The sequence below is a fragment of the Chelonia mydas genome, chromosome 12 (genome assembly GCF_015237465.2).
Source record: "Chelonia mydas isolate rCheMyd1 chromosome 12, rCheMyd1.pri.v2, whole genome shotgun sequence".
In the NCBI taxonomy this organism is placed as follows: Eukaryota; Metazoa; Chordata; order Testudines; family Cheloniidae; genus Chelonia; species Chelonia mydas.
Window position 1 is genome coordinate 38,085,199 of NC_051252.2, and position 22,102 is coordinate 38,107,300.

At 64.4% G+C, this 22,102-nt stretch overlaps 1 protein-coding gene across 6 annotated transcripts in view; it reads right to left on the reverse strand.

Moving 5' to 3' along the window:
• PIEZO1 (piezo type mechanosensitive ion channel component 1) overlaps positions 1 to 22,102 on the reverse strand; it is a 108,326-nt gene that overhangs the window by 4,607 nt on the left and 81,617 nt on the right. For 2 of the 6 annotated variants that reach the window (XM_043526167.1, XM_037878027.2), the window contains exons 17-46: positions 21,658 to 21,740; positions 21,049 to 21,209; positions 20,557 to 20,733; positions 20,175 to 20,300; positions 19,565 to 19,765; positions 19,002 to 19,206; positions 18,441 to 18,545; positions 17,710 to 17,863; positions 17,062 to 17,305; positions 16,427 to 16,523; positions 15,368 to 15,536; positions 14,799 to 14,888; positions 14,401 to 14,489; positions 13,565 to 13,636; positions 10,591 to 10,691; positions 10,014 to 10,101; positions 9,448 to 9,525; positions 8,794 to 8,966; positions 8,605 to 8,717; positions 8,094 to 8,288; positions 7,080 to 7,338; positions 6,670 to 6,858; positions 5,490 to 5,916; positions 5,096 to 5,195; positions 4,690 to 4,837; positions 4,290 to 4,504; positions 3,659 to 3,817; positions 3,182 to 3,329; positions 898 to 1,086; positions 251 to 343 (exon numbers count right to left, since the gene is read on the reverse strand). In XM_043526167.1, coding sequence (XP_043382102.1) covers positions 251 to 343; positions 898 to 1,086; positions 3,182 to 3,329; positions 3,659 to 3,817; positions 4,290 to 4,504; positions 4,690 to 4,837; positions 5,096 to 5,195; positions 5,490 to 5,916; positions 6,670 to 6,858; positions 7,080 to 7,338; positions 8,094 to 8,288; positions 8,605 to 8,717; positions 8,794 to 8,966; positions 9,448 to 9,525; positions 10,014 to 10,101; positions 10,591 to 10,691; positions 13,565 to 13,636; positions 14,401 to 14,489; positions 14,799 to 14,888; positions 15,368 to 15,536; positions 16,427 to 16,523; positions 17,062 to 17,305; positions 17,710 to 17,863; positions 18,441 to 18,545; positions 19,002 to 19,206; positions 19,565 to 19,765; positions 20,175 to 20,300; positions 20,557 to 20,733; positions 21,049 to 21,209; positions 21,658 to 21,740 — 4,648 coding nt within the window. The remainder of the gene's footprint in view (positions 1 to 250; positions 344 to 897; positions 1,087 to 3,181; positions 3,330 to 3,658; positions 3,818 to 4,289; positions 4,505 to 4,689; positions 4,838 to 5,095; positions 5,196 to 5,489; positions 5,917 to 6,669; positions 6,859 to 7,079; positions 7,339 to 8,093; positions 8,289 to 8,604; positions 8,718 to 8,793; positions 8,967 to 9,447; positions 9,526 to 10,013; positions 10,102 to 10,590; positions 10,692 to 13,564; positions 13,637 to 14,400; positions 14,490 to 14,798; positions 14,889 to 15,367; positions 15,537 to 16,426; positions 16,524 to 17,061; positions 17,306 to 17,709; positions 17,864 to 18,440; positions 18,546 to 19,001; positions 19,207 to 19,564; positions 19,766 to 20,174; positions 20,301 to 20,556; positions 20,734 to 21,048; positions 21,210 to 21,657; positions 21,741 to 22,102) is intronic. The other 4 variants (XM_043526171.1, XM_043526170.1, XM_043526168.1 and 1 more) reach the window with 4 other exon arrangements.

Genomic DNA, 22,102 nt, shown 5'->3' on the forward strand with positions numbered 1-22,102 from the left:
GGAGGAGAGGGGGACGCTCAGTCCAGCCCACGCCCATGGGTGCCTCCCAGCATAGCCCCTCTGTGGGAGTGGATGGGTGAGTGTGAGCACCACCAGCCCCTCCACAGCTCCCCACGCTGACCCCCCCTTTCCCAGCCCCCCCAGCACACTCCCTGGGAGCCAGGATCTGCCCCTCCTCCTGCACCCCTCACCCGCACACCGTGGCTCCGCCCGGCCATGCCCCCCACGGCTCGGGGGGTGGGCCCCTTACCGGCTGCCTTTCAAACTGGCTGGTGAGCACCTCGTAGTCCTGGGGCGTGAAGGGCTGGATGGACTGCTGCTGGGCGCTCATGGTGAAGAGCGGCTGCGAGGCAGCGGGGAAGGGGAGCAGGTGTTAGGGCCAGGGAGCGGGCGGGGACAGCCCCAGAAATGCCCCCCGGGGCAGCAGCACCAACCTCCTCCTGCTGCGCTGCACCCGCTGGGAAGCCCTGAGGCAAGGCTGAGCGGGAGGTCGGGGCAACAGGAGCCGCAACCCCATCCGGCCGAGGGTCTCAGCATCCCGCGGACCCAGGGTCACGTGAGGAGGCAGGCACAGCCAGGGAACCCAAGAGTCCGGGCCCTTACCCTGCTTCTAGACCAGCCTGCCTGCCTCTCTGCAGCCAAGCGCAGGCCAGGCATCCCCAGCCCGTGGCCTGATTCCCTATCCCACCAAGGGGGAGTCTGAGCCCAAAGCCAGGAAGGTCCCCAGGCCCCCTTCCTCTCCCCAGCCAGCAGCCGGGCCATTGGGCAGCCAGAGCTGAGCGTGGCTGAGCAGAGCCCCGCTGAGCAGAGCCCCGGAGCTGCCCTGGTGGTGATCAGAGCCATGGGGGTCTGAGCCCCCCCCGCAGTGGGATGCCTGGGGCCTGGCCCGGCCATTACCTCGTAGCCCCCCAGCTGGAGGGTGACGGTGACGTCAATGGGGTGGTTGACCACGCCCACCACGGAGCGCACCAGCGACATGAAGAGCAGCGGGAACCAGATGATGCAGATGAGGAAGAGGATGATAAGGCCGCCCATGCCGTACTTGACAATCTTCTTCTTCTTCTGGCCCTTGGGCTGGGGGTATTTCTGCGGGGACAGGGTGGGCTCAGATCGGGGCCAGCGGGACTCCCTGCAGGCACCGGCCCGGCCTGGGAAAGGACAGACCCCCGCCCTGGCGAGACAGCAGTGCTAATGGCTCCCAAGACTCATCTCAAGGCCTTTCCCACCCCACAGGGGGCAGAGGAGGAATATGGGGGGACGAGGATCACACTCAGTTAAAACCTGAGTGACTTGGAGCACATGGTCTCCCCACACACCCCTGCGGATACCCCTCAATCCCAGCCCTCGTGTTATTCTACCCTGGGCTCCTTGCAACGCAGCTCAGCTGATGCCCCTGAGCCCCAACCCACAGCCTCCTGCTCTGCCAGTCCCGGGCTCCCCCGATCAGGGTCTGCCAGCTGAATCAGACGTAGCCACATTCTGTGGCTGAAGAAATGCCAGGCACCTAGCTGAGATCCTCAAACTCGTTTCACTTGTCCTGGAACTCAGCTCTGCAGAAAGTGCCTGCTACACCACCCAGCCCCCCTCCCTACCCAGCTCACCTACCCCGCCCTGCCCCCTCGCACTCCCCACCCCACCCTGTCCCTAATGCCCTTTCAGCTTCAAGTCCCCAGGCTTGGGCATAAGAGCAGCGACAGTGGGTCAGAACAAAGGTCCACCTAGCCCAGTATCCTGTCTTCTGACATTGGCCAATGGCAGGTGTCCCAGAGGGAGAGGCCCAAGGACACCCAGAGCATGGGATTGTATCTCTGACCATCTTGGCTAATAGCCATAGATAGACCTATCCTCCATGAGCTTTTTTTTTTTTAACCCTGTTACATCCCCTGGCAAGGAGTTCCACAGGTTGACTGTGCATTGAGTGAAGAAATACTTCCTTTTGTTTGTTTTAAACCTGCTGCCTGTTAATTTCATTGGGTGACCCCTGGTTCTTGTGTTATGAGAAGGAGTAAACAACACTTCCTGACAGACTTTCTCCACACCCGTCATGATTTTACAGACCTCTGTCATATCCCCCCTGAGTTGTCTCTTTTCCAAGCTGAACAGCCCCAGTTTTACTAATCTCTCCTCGCACGGAAGCCGTTCCATCCCCCTCATCATTTTCGTTGCCCTTCTCTGCACCTCTTCCGGTTCTAACATAGCTTGTTTGACGGCTGCAGCACATTGAGCAGATGTTTTCGGGGAACTAGCCACAGTGTCTCCAATATCCCTTCCTTGAGTGGCAACAGCTCATTTATGTACAGTTGGGATTATTTGCCCAGTGAGCATGACTTTATCCATAACATGTGGCGACACGGTCCCAGTCAATACAGGGGTAGCTGAAATCCCCCATGATCACTGTTTTCGTAGCCTCTCCAATCCCCCGAGCATGTCACAATCACCATGGCCATCCTGGCCAGGTGTCGGCAGCACCTTCCCACGGCCATGATCTTATCATGCAGGCATGGAATTCCTTTCCTCGGAGAGTCTAAGGGGCGCTTTCATTCATTACAGACGTTTACTGTATGGACTCTGCTTTCGCACACAGCACCACTCCCCCACGAGGGCGACTTAGTCGGTCATTCCACTATTGCTGTGCCCCATTGATTAGCACTGTTCCACCAAGTTTCCGGCATTCCTACCCTCATTTCATGCCAGCTGTTCTAGGTCACCCATCTTCATAGTTCAACGGCCTGTATTTGTAGAGAAGCACTTGTACATTTTGTCAATATTCAGCTGCTTGCCTTCCTGTTTTGGATTTACTTGTACATTTGACTGTTCCTCACTAGCTCCTCCCTGGACTTTACCCATTTCTTTCCTGTCCTCTTTCCCAGGATATAGAGTTCTCCCTTCAATCACTTCAACCCTACGGGATGCGTCTGCCTGAACTGTGCGTTCCTCCACCCAGCTTCGTTTAGAAAACCCTCTCTGACCTTTGTAGCTACACACGCCAGCAGTTTGGCTCCACCTGGGTTCAGCGGGAGCCCATCCTTCCTGCCTAGGTTCCTTCCTTCCCAAAAGGCTGGGGGGTGAGCAAGCCAGGTCTCCATTTCCAGCGTGGCATGGCACGGGGCTGGTTGCTAGCACCGTACCGTGGACGGGGGGGTGGGGGGGGGGGAGGGGGAGCAGGGATGGGGAACCCTACCTTCTCAGTCTCCCGGCTGCACTTGATGATGAAGATGTTGGCGTAGATGTCCTCTACGCACATCCAGTTGGAGAGGGACAGGGTGGTGTCAGTCCAGACCCAGTCCATCACGGCCCGCAGCTCCACCAGGAAGGGCACCAGGCGAAACCTGCCACGGGCGAGGGGAGAGCAAGCAGTCACTGGCTGCACCCTGGGGGGAGCCAGCTGTCCTCTGTCCACCCTGAGTGTCCCCCTCCCCCAGGATCCCCTGCTCAGGGGCAGCCCTGGGGCCCTGGGCAGATGCCAGACTGAGCCCTCCCATTCGGCCTCCCCCAGGGTCCTGGGAAGCACCACTTGGATACAGGACCCTTCTTCACTCCTGTCCCTGGCGTTGGTGCTATACAGTCCCTGCACACACTCCTGGGGAGCGAGGCTCAGAGACAAGGGGGCCAGGGTGGAGCTCACCCCCGTGAAGATCAGAGGGCAGGTCCCCATTACCCTTGGAAGAGGAAGAGGTTGAGGTGGTTGTATTTCTTGGTCAGGAAGTTGCCCAGGATGCGAGTCGGGTAGCCACAGCGGATCTGATAGGCCGAGAGAGCGAAATAGATGCACTTCACAAAGTACCACAGCTGGGCTACTGTGTTCAGACTGAACATCCTGCAGGGGCAGAGACAGGGGGAGAGAAGTCAGAGAGACGGGGAGGCCGGCAGGCGTCTGGGCAATTTGTGCATCACTACAGTTCTCGGCTCCCACCTGGCCGGGCCAGACCCCACGCAGCCTGCGCATGAAGGAGCTGTGTAACTAACAATTCGTACCGAGCATGCACTGCCTGTCTGCAGACGCTCACCGATCTATCTGCACCCCCAAGGGAAGCGCAGGGTTATCCCTGCAGGAAATGACCTGCCCACAAAAACCAATGGCAAGATGGGAACAGAACCCAGGTGTCCTGACTCCCTAGAACGTGGACTTGCACCATAGGGCCACCCTTCCATCTGGAACGACGAGGGGCTGGGCTGGGATACTCTGGGAGCAGAGCGCTGTGCAATGCCCTCGTCTTCCGTTCCGCCGGACCTGGGCTGGAGCGAATGAGGTGCCCGACGGCGGCCCCAGCTTCCCGAGGCCGCAGTACCTTTCGGTGACCGCGGGCAGGATGAAGAACATCCAGAGGTGGATGCCGAAGACCAGGATGACCTGGAAGATGAGCTTGCCCAGCACGGTCTTGCGGAGGTAGAGGGCGCGGTCGATGACCATGGTGGAGAACTGGATGAGCAGCATGACCAGGAAGGCCTCCGGCACCTGGTCATCCGACAGCGAGGAGGTGATGTCGGCAGCGGCCGAGTGTTTCTGGGGGAAGCCAGAGAGACAGGCCATTACGGAGCACAACGCCTGGCCCTGGGCCCGGCTAGGTAGCCCAGGCTCCAGCCCTGCAAGGAGGCTGGAGCAGGTTAGCAGGGCGGGTGTCTGGCCCGGAGCTGCGGGTCCCCAGGGGAGTAGCCAGCCCAGCAGCCCAGCCCTGGGGCCCGGCTTACCCCAAAGGCCCAGAAGCCGAAGATGATGATGATGAAGTCGACCACGTCTGCCAGGAACATGAGGGCGTAGACATCAGTAGCAGCCTGATACTTGGTGTTCAGGATGGCGCAGAAAAAGCCCCTCAGTGGCTGATACATGTTCTGTGCCCTGAAAGTAGGCGAGGAACTCAGGCCAGGGCACCCCCGGGCAGCCAAGGGGCAGGGCCCCCCCCAGGGCCCACCAGCCGCCATCAAGCAAATCAAATGTTTGGTTGATAGAAATGGGCATCTCTTCCCCTCCCGCACCTGACAAATCTGATGGGGATGGGGGGTAGCAGGGGTGGGGGGTCAGGGTGTGCGGTGGTGGTGGGCTCAGAGGCTGGCCTGACCTCGCTGACCCTCCAGGCTGAGGGTTGGGGTCACTTACACAGCTAGGAAGAAGAGCTTGACTCTGAGCCCAGCAGCCTTCAGCTTCTCCTGGGCTGGGTTCTGCTTTTTCTCTTCCTTTTCCTTCTCTTCTTCCTCCTCTGCCATTCAAAAATCAAGGGTTAGCCCCCAGCATGCCCAGCCCGGGTGGGCTGGGGGCAGCGAGCACGTGGGCTTCTGCCCTTCGGATGGGTGGGGCGGGAGAGCACCCTGCTCTGCACGGCCCCAGAGTGGCACAGACAGGCACCCCCCAGCCCTCTCTGGCAGCGGGTCCCCACAGTGCCAGGGTTTCTAAGGGAGATCCCAGCAGAATGGCCCAGCAACCCTGCCAGGGTCCTTAGCGCCCCCCCAGTGGGGAATGTGTTCACACCACCAGGAATCCCCCGCCCATGTACCTGACACTGGTGCCGTTGCCTTCCACTTCTTGGTCCACCTCCTCTTCTCCTTCTTCTTCCGGAAGCGCAGGTGGCTCCCCTTCTCCCCCTCCCCAGCCCCCTTCTCCTGGAGCTGGGGCTCCAGCTCTGCTGACACCACCTCTGCCTCTGCACCGTCCCCCGAGTCCAGCTCGCACTGCTTCTCCTCCTCCACCCGCTCGGCCTCGCGCTTCTCCTCCTCCGCCCGCTCGGCCTCGCGCTTCTCCTCCTCCGCCCGCTCGGCCTCGCGCTTCTCCTCCTCCGCCCGCTCGGCCTCGCGCTTCTCCTGCTCGGCCTTGCGCTTCTCCTCCTCCGCCCGCTCGGCCTCGCGCTTCTCCTCCTCCGCCCGCTCGGCCTCGCGCTTCCACTTGGCGAAGGCATCCTCCTTGTGATCCCACAGGCCATAACACTGCCGGGGAGAGGGGCACCCAGGATCAGTGCCAGCTGTCTGGGGATGGGTGACTGGGGGTCGGGACCAGGGCACTGCGGTGTCCAGCCTGAAGCGTGGCATGGCATGTTCGGCTGTGCTATCCCACACCACAGCGCCTCCCAGGCTTTGAAAGCTGAGCCCCACTCCAGTGAAACAAGACCCGCTGCAACCCCTGTGTGTTGTCAGAGGCCCGGGCACCAGGATGTACACACCTTTCCCAGCTAGCGCTGGGCCCCCACTTGCCCCTATCACTCTGCAGAGCCTGACCCTCCCCCTTCCTTCCCAAATCACTAACCACGGCTGGCACCTATTGAAACCCGGGGGGGGGTGACACCCCCATCCAAGCAACTGTCTCCAGCGCCCTGACTTCAGGCAGACTTGCTGTACTGGTTACACTGGCCAGAACCACGAGTGACTGATTTCTGTGCCGAGACGCCGGGGAGCCATTCAGAGGCTATCTGTGCCCCCAGCTGGTCCTACGCCCCCAGGGGTGTACCCCTAGCTTTGGGAAAGGCTGCCACCCCAAATTCCAGCACCCCACCTCTGCTACCATACTTCCTGGAGCTTCCAAGGTAACAGCACTGCTGGCATGTGGTGGACCCAGGGCTTGGGCCATCCCCCTGCCTGGGGCAGTGAGCCCCAAGGCCTGGCTCCCAAGAATTCAGGCAGGTCGCCCCATGGCATCTCAGTCACAAGTCGCATACACCGGCTGCAACGTCCCCCGGCTCTTACCAGCAGGAGGGAGCGGTGGAAAAACAGAGCCATGAGCTGGACAAGGTCAAACTTGAGGTAGTGGTCGGTCTTCTCCAGGCCCAGGATGCGCGGCGGGAAGAAGGGCTTGGCCTCGTTCCGCACCAGTGAGGAGTAGCTGTTCCAAGGGAAGAACCCGAACTGGAAGAGGTATTTCACCACCACCACCACCTGTGGAGGGGAGAGGGGGTCAGCGGGGAGCCCAGGCGGGAGTGCTCCAACCCCAGAGCTCAGCCACATGCCTCACCCCGCCGTGCAGCCAGGCAGGACCCGGGGCCCAGCACGCCCCACCCCAGCCCGCCGGGGGGCAGAGTGAAGGCTGGCTTCCTTGCTGGCACATGGCAGCGCCTGCGTTTCCGTCGCACAGAAGCCAGCCTGGAGAGGGCACCCACCTCGGTGAAGATGATGGCCATCATCCAGAAGCGCTTGCTGGGCCGCGGGATGGAGAGCATGGCCCACAGGAAGACCAGGATGGGCAGGAAGAGGGAGATGACGGAAGCCGTCACCATGTTGTTGAGGATGATGATGAAGTAGCAGAGTAGCTCGGAATGTGCAGCCACGAAGTGGTACAGGGCCAGCAGCAGCTTGAGGAAGCGGTTCTGGGACAGGTAGAACTGCTCCGACTCCTCCAGCTCCTGGAAGGTCACCTGCCTGGGAAGCACAGAGCCAAAGGTGGGCTGATCCTGCCTGCGGGATCAGGGGATACGCTTGGTACGCCCAGTGTCGCCCTCTAGCGGCTGAGCCCTTGGACAGATAAGGGACCTGCTCTGCTACCAGCTAAGGGAAACCCTCTCTACCTCCAATGGCAGAGGCCTGTGTTTGGGGTGCTGCGCTCCCCGGTTCGTGTCCTGCCTCCCTGGAGGGAGTGTCATTTACACAGGAGCTGGGTCTTCTACGTGCACAGGCCTGCTCTGCCTTCCGAGGGTAAAAGACAGGCTGGGAGCCTAGCAACGCCTTCCCCAGGGATCCCCCCGCTCCCCAGCGCCTGCCGCCCTTTCTCTGCCCGTCTTTTGGCTCAGGCAAGCTGCACGGGACTCCAGGAAGACAGCAGTCCAAGGGCTCCCCTTCTCCCCGGGGCTGCACACACAGCCACTCGCCCGTGGCCTGGCTGAGTCACTGGGAGATCAACGCACAGATTGAACCGGGTCTCTCACCTCCGTGTGCGGAGCACCGAGCCCCAGGGCTACGGCCCGGAGCTGCTGCCCGTGGGGGCTGGCTGAGCAGCCATGGAGCAGCGACGCAGACACACATCTGCGACTAGAGGCCACCATGCACACCGTGAAACTAACGAGCGCATCCCAGTGGCTGCTGCAGGCTTCCGAGGCCAGGTCCTTCCTAGCCAGAGCCATGCTAATTTGCATGGCTTTCCCACAATGCTTTGCCTCTCACTCTGAGCCGTCCACTACCTGTTGGAGAGCAGCTCACTGGCTGTCCGCGTCCGGTTTCTGGGATACACCAGGAGCTCCTGAGACCCCTGGATCCGCTCCACATCCTCCTGGGAGCCCATCTGCTCCTCGCTGTGGTAGCCGGTTGTCAGGGGGGAGGTGGTGTCGTTGGTGCCCTCAGCCCCACTGCTGAGAAGGTCTCCTCCTTCGCACCCACTGGGAGGGCAACGAGCACAGGGTCAGGCTTTCCCTGAGCAGCCAGGGCTTGCACTGGGGGAAGCACCGCTGCCCCCCAGCCTGGGCGATGCTGGGGTTCAGAGCTGGGCATGGCAGGGTTGGCGTGGCGTGGCTGGGGGGAGAGCACAGGTGGCAGGAGGGGAGGAGCAGCAGTCCTGGCTGCCACAGGGAGGGATCACTTGGGGGGCAGAGAGCTGGCAGAAGAGGGCACCAGACTGCAGAGAAGGAAGCAGAGTAACCCGGCTCCGGGCCGAGCTGCCCCTGCCCAGGCCCCCTAGGCCATCTATGCACCTGCCTTGAAGCCATGCTGTTGCGAGAGCCCACGGCGATGGCCGCCTGCAGGCCCGTCTCGTCGCCCAGCGCCGGCTGGTACAGGTCGTCCAGGACCCCGCTGTGCACCTCGTCTCCCTGCCAGGGGAACCGCAGCGTCACCCAGCGCCCCTCGGCCTGGCGCCTGCAGCGCTCCTCCCCCGCCCACACCTACCTGGCACAGCTTCTGGGTGAGGACGTATCTCTCCACCCACAGGACGGTGGACATGTCCCTGTGCTCCTTGGTGAAGGTGTGGAGCCACTGGGTGAGCCCGTCCACCGTGGCCTGGCACAGCACCCACAGGAAACGCACCATGTTCAGCGCCCGCTGCACCGTGTTGCTCCTCTCTGCGGGGACAGGGAGGGGGAAGCTGCTTTCTGGAACTGCGGCACCCAGCTCGGGGAGGGGCCCCCGTCCACCCAGAGGTCAGGGAGGGTCCGGGCTGGTCTCCCCCATGGCTCACGCAGCGCCTGGCTGCTCTCACAAGGGCCTGGCAGCACCTGGTGCCTGACTGAGCCCCCCGCGCCCAGGCCAGAGTGGGGCTGGAGGCACACAGGGCCCTGGCCTTACCGCACTGCCCCCCCAACCCCTGCCTCCTGTCAACCCCCTTGGGGCGTGGCTGCGCTGCCCTGCTGGCTGTGGGCACGTCCCCTCCCCGGGCCCTGCGGGGAGCAGGGCAGGTCATCCCCAGGGGGAGCGATCTCCGGCAGATCCCACGCTCGGTTTGCGGGAGAGGGAGTGGGGCCCGGCACAGGGCGGGAGGCAATCAGGGCTATGGGGGGCCCGTGCCATGGGGGACGCGAACCCCCAGATCTCCCCATCTCCCACCTGGGTCCTCTTCCTCCTCTTGGTCCTCAGGCTCTTCAGGTGCGTCGGCCTCACAGACGTCTCCGTCTCCGCCGTCCCCTGCACGGCAGGGTGGGTTACGCCCCCGAAACCAGCCGCCTGCCCAGCCTGCCGCCTCCAGACGCTCACGCGCAGCCTCCGTGGAGCTGGCCGTCATTGCCCCCTTGGGCTGGCCCGCAGCAAGGCTCCTATGGGGCCTGTGGGCACTGGGCGGGGAGCTGGGCCCCTCTCCAGCAAGGATCGCCACATCCCTCCTGGGGCGGGGAATGGGGCCACAGAGAGGAGGGGGAAAGGACAGGGAGGCGAATGGAGCCATTGGGATCAGGGGGAAGGACACCCCTTCTCCACGTGGGGCCGGGATGCTGCTGGCCTCCCCAGGTGTGATGCCGCCTCTGTCACGCTCTCCCCTCCAAGGGACAGGATACGCCCAGCAAGGGCTCCTCCCAGCTTGGGCAGGGACATGCTGCGAGCCCAGGGGGCTCCCTGCCCCCATCTATCTCAGCCAGGGCGAGCCGGGCAAGGGGCAGAGGAAGGCAAGCCAGTCCCACCTGCTGGCAACTCGGCGTCCTCCCGGTCCTGCTGCTGCCGCTCCTTCAGCACAGACTTGGCATTGGTCATCCAGGCCTGATACGCCAGCTGGAGCCGAGAGACAAGGTGCAGAGCTCAGTGTCCGGCAGCCGCCAGCCCCACCGCGCCAGCCCTGCCCAGGACCAACCTGCCCCGCTGCCCCTCCTTGTGAGCAGAGGGCAGGCGGGGAGCTGGGGGGTGGTTCCTGCCCAGAGGTTTGTGCCAAAGCGTCACGGGGCTCCACAAACTATCCAGGATGCCCTCCTGGCACTGGAGTCTGGTCCCGTCTATCCCCTGGGATGGCACCAAGGGAGCCCAGGGGCCCTCACTGCAGCCTGGCCGAGGAGGGTGAAAGAGGACGCGGGATGGAGACGGACGGGCACGGCGGGGAGAGCTGGGGGCAGGGGCAGGGGACGGGGTTGGACAGAGGAGAGACAGATGGCTAAGGACAGGGATAGGTGGCCAGAATGCAGATGGACGGACGGACAGATGGGCAGAGCAGATAGACGGACACGTAGCTGCCCGGCTCCAGCAGAGCCGGCTGGGGGCTGCCCTTACCTGGAATGCACTCTGCTTGGCTGGCTTCTGCTCCTCCAAGCTGGCCTCCTCCTCCTCCTCGCTGTCCGACTCGAAGAGGAAATACTCACCTGAGTGCAGGACTGCGGGGAGCCGGGGGGAGACAACACACAACAGCCGGTGTCATGGAGGGACCTGCAGAGGACGCAGCCCAGGAGGGAAGGTCCCTGCCCCCACCCCCCTGACTCCTGGCGGAGGGGAATGGCACTCAGGCTAGGCCCCGCAGCACTGACGGGTCTGTGGGGTTTGACCAGCACAGCTCAGGATAAGGTGAAGTCAGGCCTACAGCCCCGGGAGCAGAGCCAACCTGGAGGCTGCCCTGAGTGCGGTGAATCTCAGGGCTCCATTAGTTCAACCCAGCGAGCAGTCGCTTACCCTCCAGTCACGGTGCTCCTGCCGGCGGGCTCCCCACGGACTCCACTCTCGCTGCGCGTGTGAGACCTGCGCCTGGCCGTGGGGCCCTGCCTGCGCCCTACATGTCCTCACACCCCCACCCGAGGGCACTAAGGGAGCTCAATCCCCCAGTTCCTTCCCCGGGACCCCAGAGGAGCAGCGGGGAAAGCGGGCAGGGCGAGGAAGCCACATGGACAACCCAGCTCGAGGAACCACCTTGCTGCAGGGTCAGGAACCATCCTCTCTGGGTGGCTGGCCAGCCGGCTCCCGCTCCTGATGGCTCCCAAGCATGGAGGTGGGTAGGAATTCACCAGCAGGACGGCCCTGCCAAAATGGGCCTCCCATCCAGACGCCTCTGCTAACGAGCAGTGTCTTGGAGGGGGGAAGCCCGAGGTCTGCAGGGCTGCCCTGCCTTTGAGAAATGGGGACATTCTTCAGGCAGGCCCCAGAGGCTGCCTCAGTTCCAGAGGAACAAGTGCTACCGTGGCGTGTAGGATCCAACATGGCTAGCTCCTACCATGTCTTCACCGGTGGAGAACGCCTGGGAGGTGTCTATGGCCCCTGGTCTCTATCAGCAAAGGCGAAGCGCAGTGTGGGGGTATCCCGGAACCATTCTGTTCTGCTGGCATGATGCGCCAAGCTCCCTGTGAGGTCTCTTCCTGCTACCTCTCATGGACTCCTCTTCCACCGCGCCACCGAGGGAGGGGTGGGGGAGGGTGGGAGCTGAGCCCTGCTCTGCCCAGCACAGGAGGAGGAAGAGGACTTTACTTCCTCCTAGGGAGGGACCCGTCTATCAGGCCCTGGTGGAGGAGAGGACACTACAAGGGACACCTCCCTTACCCTGGTGTACCGACATCTCTGACACTGACAGTTTGGATAGGCAGCCTTGGAGGGAGAGGTGATGGCTACTTGGCCCACAGATAAAGCACTCAGCATCAGCTAGGTGCCAGGAGAGTTGGTGCCATGGTGCCAGGTCCCAGAGATGGTTCCCAGGCCATCAAGACAGGGCTGGATGGCACGGCGGTCTGAGTACTGATGCCCGTGAGGCCGGGGGCTGGTGGCAAGAGTGACAGGGACTGCTGTGCTCTTGGAGGTCAGTCCTAGGCACCAGGCGCAGGGTTTCCAGCCTCTGGCCCTTTACACGCAGAGCCTGAGACGAGTCACAGGTCTGTCGTCTTGCGGCTCGACCTGCTGGCCCTGGAGATGGCTTGGCTCTGCCCTGGAACAACGCTGCTTCCAGCCCCGGTCACACGATGTAGACCCTAGGGTGGTGGCGGGCAAACAGGGCTTTGAGCAAACACGGCCTGGGAGCTGGGCGTGGACTCCGGGGCACTGACCGAGAGACGGTGCCCTGGATGAGCCCCTCCTGGAGCTGGGGGAGGCTGGATCCAATCTCTCGAGGAGGGATAGCTCCAGGCAGGTGTCCCCTGCGCCATGAGCACTTGGAGAAAGAGCAATGGGCGGCACGTCCCTCTGGGCCGCGTCCCTCTCGTACGTGGGCCAGGCGCTGCGCGGGGCCAGCACGAACAGGCTTGGGAGTGTGCCACAGGGCAGCAGCCTCAAACCCCCGAGATTTCGCTTGTGCCATGTGGCTAGTGCCACGTTCCGAGCCTACCTGAACCTTGGCGAAGACATAAATATACACACAGCTACTCTGCCGAGAGGCGATCAACTAATGGCCTACACAGCACCGGCACGGTGCGCAGAGGGACGGTGGACACTGCGCTGGTCTGTCCTGCGGCCCCAGGGGGTCAGAAGGAACTGAGGGGCGGTTGGGTCGGCTCCGTGCACTTTACGCCCTTGGGCGGAGGGTTGGGGGAGGACACCTAGGGCATAGGCACAGGCCCTGTACACACTGACGGCCAAAGAATCTGATCTCACGCACCAAGAGAGGAGTCCCCGAAGAGCCGCCGAGGGCTCAAACAGCTGCATCCCAATCAGCCCTGGAGCCCGCGGGTAGCACCCTGGGGTGCAGTGCTCACAGAGCACACTGGCACCTCTACGGCCAGGCACTCGGGGATTTTCTGGGGCCATGTGCCAGCTTGCACCAGTGACTTGCCCCAGGAGGAACTGGTGCACACAAGCAGCTGAATGGCACACGCCCCGGTAGGCAGGGCCCATGTGAGTGCTCCGGGGAAGCCATTCTGCTCACGTAACTGAGCCCTGCCTCGGTTTAAGCCTGAAGCCTGGAGTTTGTCCCGGGACTTGCCTACAAACGGGCTCCAATGGGCACCGAGGATTTGTCCCTGAGCCCCTCACTGGATTAGTACCGACAAGCACAGAAACACCAGGTTAGCGCCCCAGGGTGGGGTGGGAAGCAGAGGGGAAGGGAGCCGGGCTCGGGGCCATGCAGGACAGGACAGACCGTCAGCACCGGTGCCAGCCACGAGGAAGGCACCACTGGAGCTGCTGCCCCAGGGCTGCAGAGGGGAGGGGCAGCCGGCTGGGGATCGGCCCTGCCCCTGCTGCAGCCCCCCACAGGTGTCAGTGACTTGCCACCAGAAGGGTTAGAGCCGAGGGCAGTCGCCCGTGTTAGTGCTCCATGCTGGGGCGGGGGGAGTACCTGCGGCATGGTCTAACCAGGGCCGCCACCAACTCTTCCTCTGCCGGGAAGGGTCCTTCTCGCCACTTGGCTCTGCGGAACGGGCACATCGGAGGGTGAGGACCCCGTCAGCCGGGGCAGGACGCCGGTTGGCCGCACCAGCTTGCACCCAGCCACCCTGCCCCACGGCAGCCAAGGCCGCCTCAAAGATCTCGGCCTGGGGCAGGGCACATGAGGCGAGGTGACGGGCCACACCCAAAGCACCGGGTGGAAATGAACACGCCCAGTCTGCCGGAGCCAGCCCCTGAGGCTACTTGGGGGCGAGTGAGGCAGGGAGGGAGGATCCCTAGCTTGCTCACACTCTTCACAGCACAGCCGTGGCCCCAGCAGCTCCCAGGCCGGCAAAGGAACTAGTGCTGCTGTGGGGGCATGAAACCAGCCGTACCCCAGGGGTGGCACCATCTGAGGGCAAACAACCTCGCTGCACTGATAAGGGAGGGTCTGGGGGAGAACGGGGATGGATGCGAGGCTTCCCGGGGCAGGGGAATGACAGACACACATGGGAGGGAGGGACAGACAGAGGTTTCTGCTCAGCGTGGGGGATTAGGGGCCACCTGGGCTAAGGCTCTCCAGGGTACCGAGTGTGGGGCGCACAACCCCACCGCATGCACCCCGGGTCCCCAAAAGCCACTGCCAGTTCCCTCCTGCCCTACAGCCCGTCCTACCCAGCCAGGCTCCCATTGGGATACCAGCCCGGTGATGGGCACTGGGTGCACAGGACTCCCTGCGGGTGGAGGCAGGAGCTAGCGCTGCCACTCCTATGGTGCCAGGCTGCGCGCCCCGCCCCTCTCTCTCACCTGGCTGGTCCTCATCCGGGGCCTCAGCAGAGTCGCTGGGGCGTTGCCCCAGGTGGTACTTCTCCTGCTTTGCCCGGATCCTCTCCATCCTGCAGCCACAAACACAGAGCAGCTGCGGGCGTTGTCGCTGTCTGTCTCCCCACTCCGGCCTTCTGTCTGATCACAGCCTGGGCGTGGAACCCCCCTTGCCCGCTGTGGAGTCCCCCAGCCTGCAGCGGCCCCAGCCACGGGTACAGGAGACCTTCTCCTTGCCCAATTCCTCCCCTGCCCCCAGCTGGAGGGTCCATCTCCCCCCACGGAGCCGGGCGGCTAGCCTCCACTCCCCAGGCCCCCGTTTCCAGAGGGGCTGTGGGCAGCGAGAACCCCCAGCCTGGGACCTGCCCTCTCTGCTGACTCACTGTCGCTTGAGCTGGGCTAGCGACTTCTCCTCGGCCTGCCGGTGGGAACTCATGCTCTTCAGGGTGCTGGCCTTGTACAGCGCGAATCCTCTGCAGAGACACCACGGGGCAGTGAGCCAGGGCACGCCCCCCCGCACACTGCCCCCTGCCCGGGCACTCCAGGCACCTGCTCCAGAGAACGGTGAGACAACCTCCACCCCCGGGGCACCGCGCCCAGAGCTTGGGGCACAAGGGATCCAGAGGCACCTCCAGCCTCCCCTGGGGCCCCAGGGAGCCAGGCTCTCCAGCCCCTGCTGGCCTCTGGGATGGGGGCCTCCAGCACAGGGGCCCGGGGACCCACAGGAACTAGGGCCTCCATGGAAGCTGGGGGCTGTGGGAAATACGGCCTGCAGCCTCTGCAGGGGGCACAAGCAGGAAATGCCACCTCCATGCCCAGTCCGGTTCTCAGAGCACAGGCTGGGCCGGGGGCAGAAGCGCCTCACAGGGAGATCCCTCTCCCCATGCCCCTGCAGTGAGTGGGCTCCCCGCCTGCCCCACCAGCACGCATCCCCTGGCCGTGCCGCCCCCACCTGGAGGCCTGCAGGGCCGAGGCCTGGAGCTCCGTCATGACGTGCAGGAAATAGTAACTGAGGAAGACTCTGCGCTGGAGGAGGAGGAAGAAGAAGCAGATGCTGTCCCAGATGATGCCAGCCTCCTCTACGGGCAGCGAGCAGTCCTGGTCCTTGCCCATCTCCTTGGCTGGCAAAGCAGAGAGACAGGAGCGTTCAGGGCACAAGGCAAAGCCCAGCAACCGCAAGGCAAACAGCAGCGCGAGGCTGGGCCGGACTCCATCCCTGGCACTAGGGCTATGTCTACACAGCACACGAACCCCCCAGGTCCTGACTCAGGTTTGAGCCCACACCCCTCTTCCGTCCACACACACATCTGTCTGACTTGGGTCACGAGCACTCAGGAACCAGGTCCTTGGACCCTGCTGGGGGGAGGGTCACAGCCTGAGTCCTGTTGTGATTGAGGGACAAGCCCCGTCGCTGTGCAGTGTAGACACAGCTCAAACCGCAGACCCAGCTCAGAAGGGCTGCACAGCGCAGTGTGGATGTGCTAACGTGGCTGAGAGACCCAGGTTCAGCACCTGTAAGTCCAGGTTTACAGTGCAGTGTGGACACTCCAGGGCAGGCTTGAAAACCCTGAGTCTACAATGCAGTGTAGACACATCCTTGGAGATCCTGGGCCTCAACCCCCACACTGCAGGCATCAAAATCTCCGGGACTCAGCCCTCACCTTCTGGGCACTGGGAGACCCCAGGCTCCCTTCCCACAGTTCTGGGCCCCCCACTTACAACCCCACAACACCCTGAGCCTCAGCCCCTCCCAGCCTCTTTACCTTGGGGGGACCCCAGGCCCCAGTGGGCCAGCCCCTCACTGCCAGCCCCCTAGTACTGGGATAGGCCCATACAGCAGTGGGGTGTGAGAGAGCAGTGGGGCTAGTATGAGGCCTCTGCTCCCCCCCAGAGATACTGTCCAAGCCGAGACAGAGGCGGAGATGTCTATGGCCGTGCCTGGGGTGCCCGCACTAACCCTGCCAGCGCAGCCGGCCCGTGGGTGAGCTCTGCCCAGCAGAGGAATACTCACGGTCATAGTAGCCCTTGACGGTACAAACCAGGCTGAAGAGCTGGATCACCCAGCAGAAATTACTTTGCATCTGCTGCACGAAGACGCAGGAGAGGAGCTGCCGGGACAGAGTGGGGGAGGGGGTCAGCCCCCCCTCGCTGGGCAAACAGCGTGGGACCATTCCCCTCCCCACACGCTGCCCGCCTGGGCCCCTGCCACTCTGCTCCGCACCACCCTTTGTCTAAAGGAAACGCATGCCCAGCCCAGCCCCTGCCAGGGCTTCCAAAAGCACAGGTAGAAGGCCCCTACGGAGGAGGGGGCTCCCACAGGGGCGCGTGAACCATGCCCAACCCATCCAGCCCCAGGGGCACATGGGTTCTGAATTCTGCACCGTCAAGAAAGGCAGAGCCCCCTCTCGCCCACCCAGCCCTGGCTCCACGGGGCCAGCGGAGCAGCCAATGGGCAGATCGCCAAGGAGGAAAGGTGTCAGGGCAAGGCACAGAGTGGAACTGGGGCTGCATGGGGGGTGCCAAGAGGGTGCTCCCTCGGGCTCTGGCCAACCCAGCAGTGCCCCTGCCCCCCAGGCCCTGCCAGGGCTCGCCCAGCCGGGCCCGGTGCCCATTGCCAGCGGGGCGTCGGCGGGGGCAGGTGCTCACCGACAGCATGTTCTTGGAGATGATGACAGTGACGTTGTAGAGGATGAGGCAGTCCCAGAGCACCAGCCGGGCCTTGGCCGGCTTGCGCAGCATGGCCGTGCCGAAGAGCAGCAGGTAGAAGCAGGCCAGCAAGTAGCCCAGGCCGAAGACGCTGATGCGGGTGGCACCGGTGATGAAGACCACGACCAGGACGAACCAGAAGAGGTAACGGAACACCACCACCTTCCCCATGTCCAGGTACGACCTGCAGCCGGGGCAGCCGGCTCAGAGCAGCGCTGACAGCCCTGGTCCCGCGGGGCCCTCCCACCCCATCCCTGCGGCACACGGGCAGCTCGGTCCTGGGCCGCTGGGGGTCTGGGTAGCAGGACACCCCTTCCCCAAGGAGCAGAGCAAGAGGCTCCACAGGTCGCCAGATGGTCTGCATGCCTCATCCCCGCCCGTGGGCCTCCACTGGAATCCAGTCAGAGCAATCTCCTGCTCCCCTGAGCCAGGGCCCCCCAGCCTGTGGGTCCCCAGCCCCCCTGCCCACTGCTTTCGAGGGAGCGGGCCCTGCACCATCCGGGTGCTTCCACACAGCCCCAGGTGAGCCGGGAGTCGCCCAGGCCAGGCCAGATCCCGCTCCCAGCGCGGCCCCGGGGAGCCCCCTACCTGCAGTTGATGAAGTTGGGCACCGGGTTGGGTCTGCCCCTCGCCAGCTCCAGCAGGTCCGTGTTCTCCCCGGCCGCCATCAGCCACTCCTCCGTCCGCTCGGCTGCAAAGACCTGCCACTGCTGGGAGGCGCAGAGCAGGAGCAGGAAGTCACCTGCAGGGAGAGAGAGACAAAGGGACCCCGCCATGCCACCACCATGGGCACCTTGGAGAATGAGCTGGGTGGACCCCAGCCAGGCCCCTCCTCCTCCCACCAAAGGGGGTGGACCCCAGCTGGGCCCCTCCTCCAAGGGGGCAGACCCCAGGCAGGCTCCTCCCCCTGCCTGGGAGGCACAGCTAGTTCTCACCTCCAAGGAAGCTGCTCCCCGGGACATGCCCAGAGGTGTGAAGAGCATGGTGAATACCCAGCTGGCTGGGTCATGGGGCCAGTGGGCGAGGCTGGCCGACAAGCTCCTCTGTCTAGCAGGGGGGCTATGCAGGGGGAGAGTCAGGCCTGTGGGATTCCCCTGGGGAAGGACGCTGGCAACCAAGACTCTGCTCCCAAGGCCTGGAACGAGGCATTTCCAAGGGTGGGTACACGCGCCGCCCAGGAGCCAGTGCACTGCTTTGTGGCTGGCTGCTGCTGGGCGGGTGGGTGGACAGACAGACAGACAGGAAGAAGGAGGCACCAGTCCCGTGGGGAGCAGGGAGCAGCGGTGCCGCGGGGGCCGGGGGCGAGGACGGGTACTCACTGATGAGGTTGGTGGAGTTGGGCGCCATGTAGAAGTCAGGCAGGTACATCCATTTGATGAGAGCCGAGTTCATGGGGATGGAGTGGCTCCACCTCCAGGGATAGTCTGCCAAGGAGAGGAGAGGTCACCGGGGGAAGGCGGCACACGTGCCCCCACCATGCCCATAGGTCTGCTCCCAGGCCTGCTACAGAGATGTGGGTTCGATAACACACAAGCCTCAATGTTCCCCTCAGCTACTCCCAAGACCTTGCCCATGCAGAGATCTGGGGGGTTGGAGGTGGGAAAAAGGGGGTTCTTAGCCATGCAGAGATCGGGGGGAGGGGGTCCCTGCCCATGCAGAGATCTGGGAGGGTGGGAAGAAAGGGGGTTCTTACCCAGCAGAGATCTGGGGGTGGAGGGATATCTCTGCCTGTGGAGAGGTGTGTCGGGGGGGGAAAGGGTGTCCCTGCCTGTGCAGAGATTGGGGAGGGGGGAAGGAAGGGGTTTCCTGCCCAGGAAGAGATTTAGGGCCAGGGCTTCCGAGCATCCCCTGCTCTCCTGGTCCCGGCGCCTGGGCCTTACCTATGCAGAGGGCGGGGGGGATGCCCACGCACAGCAGGTACTGGTAGAGCAGGAAGAGGGCCAGGAAGAGGCAGTACTTGGGCCAGAGCCTGGCGATGGCGGTGCGGCGGCGCCGGGTCAGGATGACAACCAGCCAGCCGCCGTGCAGGATCACCATGAAGTTCATGCGTTGCCCGATCACGGTCACCGTCATGAGGAAGCAGATCTGGGCGGGAGAGACAAGGGGCTGAGCTGCCGGCAATCCCATGCCGGGGGGGCCCTGGCTGGCGCCGCCCACCCCGCACCGAGCCATGAGGAGCCAGCCGAGGGCGAGAAGAACCAGGGTCCCCCTGGGCCTGCAGGGTCCCCCCTCCTGAACTGCACCCTGGGCAGCAGGGCCAGGGAATCACCATCCAGGGGGAGTTCGTTCCCAACAACCGGTGCCTGCCCGTGTCCAAAGCCAAGGTCTTGAGGGGGCGTTTGCCTGCCACGCTGGGGTCCCGCTCACAGGGCTGGGGAGCGCCCGCTCCCGTAGACCCGCCGCTCTCAGCGCCAGGGGATGCCCTCAGCCCTGCCCATCTCACCTCCAGGCCAAACTTGTAGTAGAAGTAGTTGATGAAGTATTTGGCGCAGCTGATGAGGCCCCGGTCCAGGTGCTCGCGCGATGCCTCCTCGAAGAGTGTCTGGGTGGCGGGCGGCGCCAGCTGGTACTGCTTGCGGTAATACTCCTGGCGCCGGTACACAATGGCCTCGAAGACGAGCAGCATCAGCACCAGCAGGTGGTTCTGCCGGGGAACGGCCCGGGATGAAGGTGAGTCCCAGCCAGGCGAGGTCTCGGGGCATCGCGGGCAGGATGCTAAGCCGCCATGTCCCAGCCCCCAGCTTGGGGTGGCAGAGAGGTAGGAGGGGTCACCCCGCCAGCTGTGGGCGAGGTGCTGGACTGCCCACGGCCCACATGGATTCACCGGCTCTGCTGCCAACGCTGACCCCAGGGGAAGGGAAGCCGGTTCCCATTTTCACTGGGCCAGCGGCCTGCTGCCTCCAAGGGCTCAAATCCTGCCGTGGGCCCCGTGGGAGGAGCTGGGGGCCTCCGCCCCATGCCCACTTCGTGGGCATCCCCAGCGGCAGAGCAGGCAGCGAGTCCAGCAGAGAACAGGGGCATGGGGAGAGGGGCTGTGCCCCCGAACCACCCACCTGGATGTAGCCCAGGTTGGGGAAGCCCTTGCGGATGCCGAACCAGTTGGCAGGGTCCACGGGGCCCCGGTAGAGCGTGGAGTTCTTCAGCTCCGCCCCCAGCAGGTTGGTGCCATTCAGCTGAGGCTGCGGAGCAAACACACAAACAAACGTTAGCTGCCTGGGGAGGGACCCAGCCCCCCGGCCGGGGGTCCCCACGATTCTCCATCGGAGGAGGGGCGTCAGACCCTCCGGCTGCCAATCCCTCCCACTGCCTGGCAGCTGCCGTCGTGGGATGGCAGCACGTTGGGCTGCCCTGCAGGGACGGGGGTGCCGGGAGCCCGCAGACTGTGGGGGAGCCCCGATCCCCTTCTGGATCCTGTCCCGCCCCTGCCCCGCGCACCTCGGTGCAGTTGCTGGAGTACTCGCGCGGGTCGACGGCCTTCAGCTGGTAGAGCATCTTGCAGACGATGATGATGCAGACCCAGACGGTGCAGAGGCAGGAGGCCATGTGGCGGAAACGGCAGTAGGGCAGGGCGAAGGCCCACAGCGCCACCAGCAGGAAGTTCATGACCGACACCTGCAGAGAGCACACGGGAGCGAGGGCAGAGCTGGGGGTGCTGGTCAAGGGGCCAACAGCTCCAGGGGCACCTTCCAGCCTCACCGCGCACGGCCGGGGCCCCCCACTGAGTCGCAGGGCAGCCAAAGGAACCCCCGGCTAGCTAGCGGCCCCTCTCCCACCCCGACGCAGCGCTCCCTCCTGCCCCGAGGATCCCTCCCCGCCTATGGGGCCCTCCCCAGGGCTGGCAGAGGCAGATTCCACAGCAGCAGGGTGGGAGCCCTCGAGAGCATTTTCCTTTCTGGTCTCCCGAGCACACCCGCCCATCCCCGTTACCTCCTGCAGAGCCACCCACACGGTGTAGAGCGCCACCAGCTTGAGGACGTGCAGCTCCAGGAGGCGCCGCACGAAGACCTGCCCGCGGGTGAGGATGTCGGAGAAGGTCCAGCCCAGCACCACCAGGCGCTCCAGCACCAGGCCCCACTTACTGGGCACCGCTGCAAAGCAGGGCAGCTTGTCACGGCCACAACGGTCCCCCACGTGCCGTGCCGTGCCCTCCCCCGCCCAGCCCCAGCCCCGCCCCCCCCGCCAGGCACTTCCCTTCCCCCTTCCCCCACCAGCACCCCCCATGTACCCTGGGCTCCATGTCCCCTCCCCCACCAGCACCCACCCCATGCCCAGCACTCCCCTCCCCTCGGTGCCCTGCCCCTCCTCCAGTAGCCCCCGCCCTTGTGCTCTCCCAATCCCCTTCCCCACCAGCACCCCCCACAGGCCCTGCAACTCCCTGCTCCCTCCAACACCAGTGCCCCCCACCCCGCAGGCTCCCTCCCCCTTCCCAACATCCCTCCCCCCAGAGAAACGGCCCCTCCCCCACAGTCCCAGCTTACCCCAGTCCCCCCTTCCCTCCCCTGCTGGGCTCTGCCCAGAGCCCTGAGCGGCGATTACCTTCCGAGGCCGAGTCGGCGTCCCCGGGGTCAGCCTCCTCCTCCGCACGGGGCAGCAGGTGGCTCCCCCGCGCCTCCTCGCACCTGCAGCGGGGAGGGAAGGGACGGGGTCTCAGGGGAGGAGCTGAGAGGGGGATCCCCGGGGCTGGGATGCCAGGAGCAGAGGGGCCAGGGGCCCTTGAAGAAGCAGAAGTCAGATCCCAAAGGTGGTGCCCCAAGTAGCTCAGCGCCCGCCAGTGCCAATGCGGGGCCTTGGGGTCAGCGCTCCGAGGGGAGGGCAGCCCTGCTGAGCCACCTGCCCTGCTCCTGCAGCCCCTGGCATCCGACAGACCCCCCGGCAGGGCCCTCTGCTGATCCCACGTGCTGCACTGGCCAGCTGGAGCCTTCCGACAGCCCGCCGGGCACAGCCCCGCGTCCGCTCACCCGCCCCAGCTCTCTGCACGGCA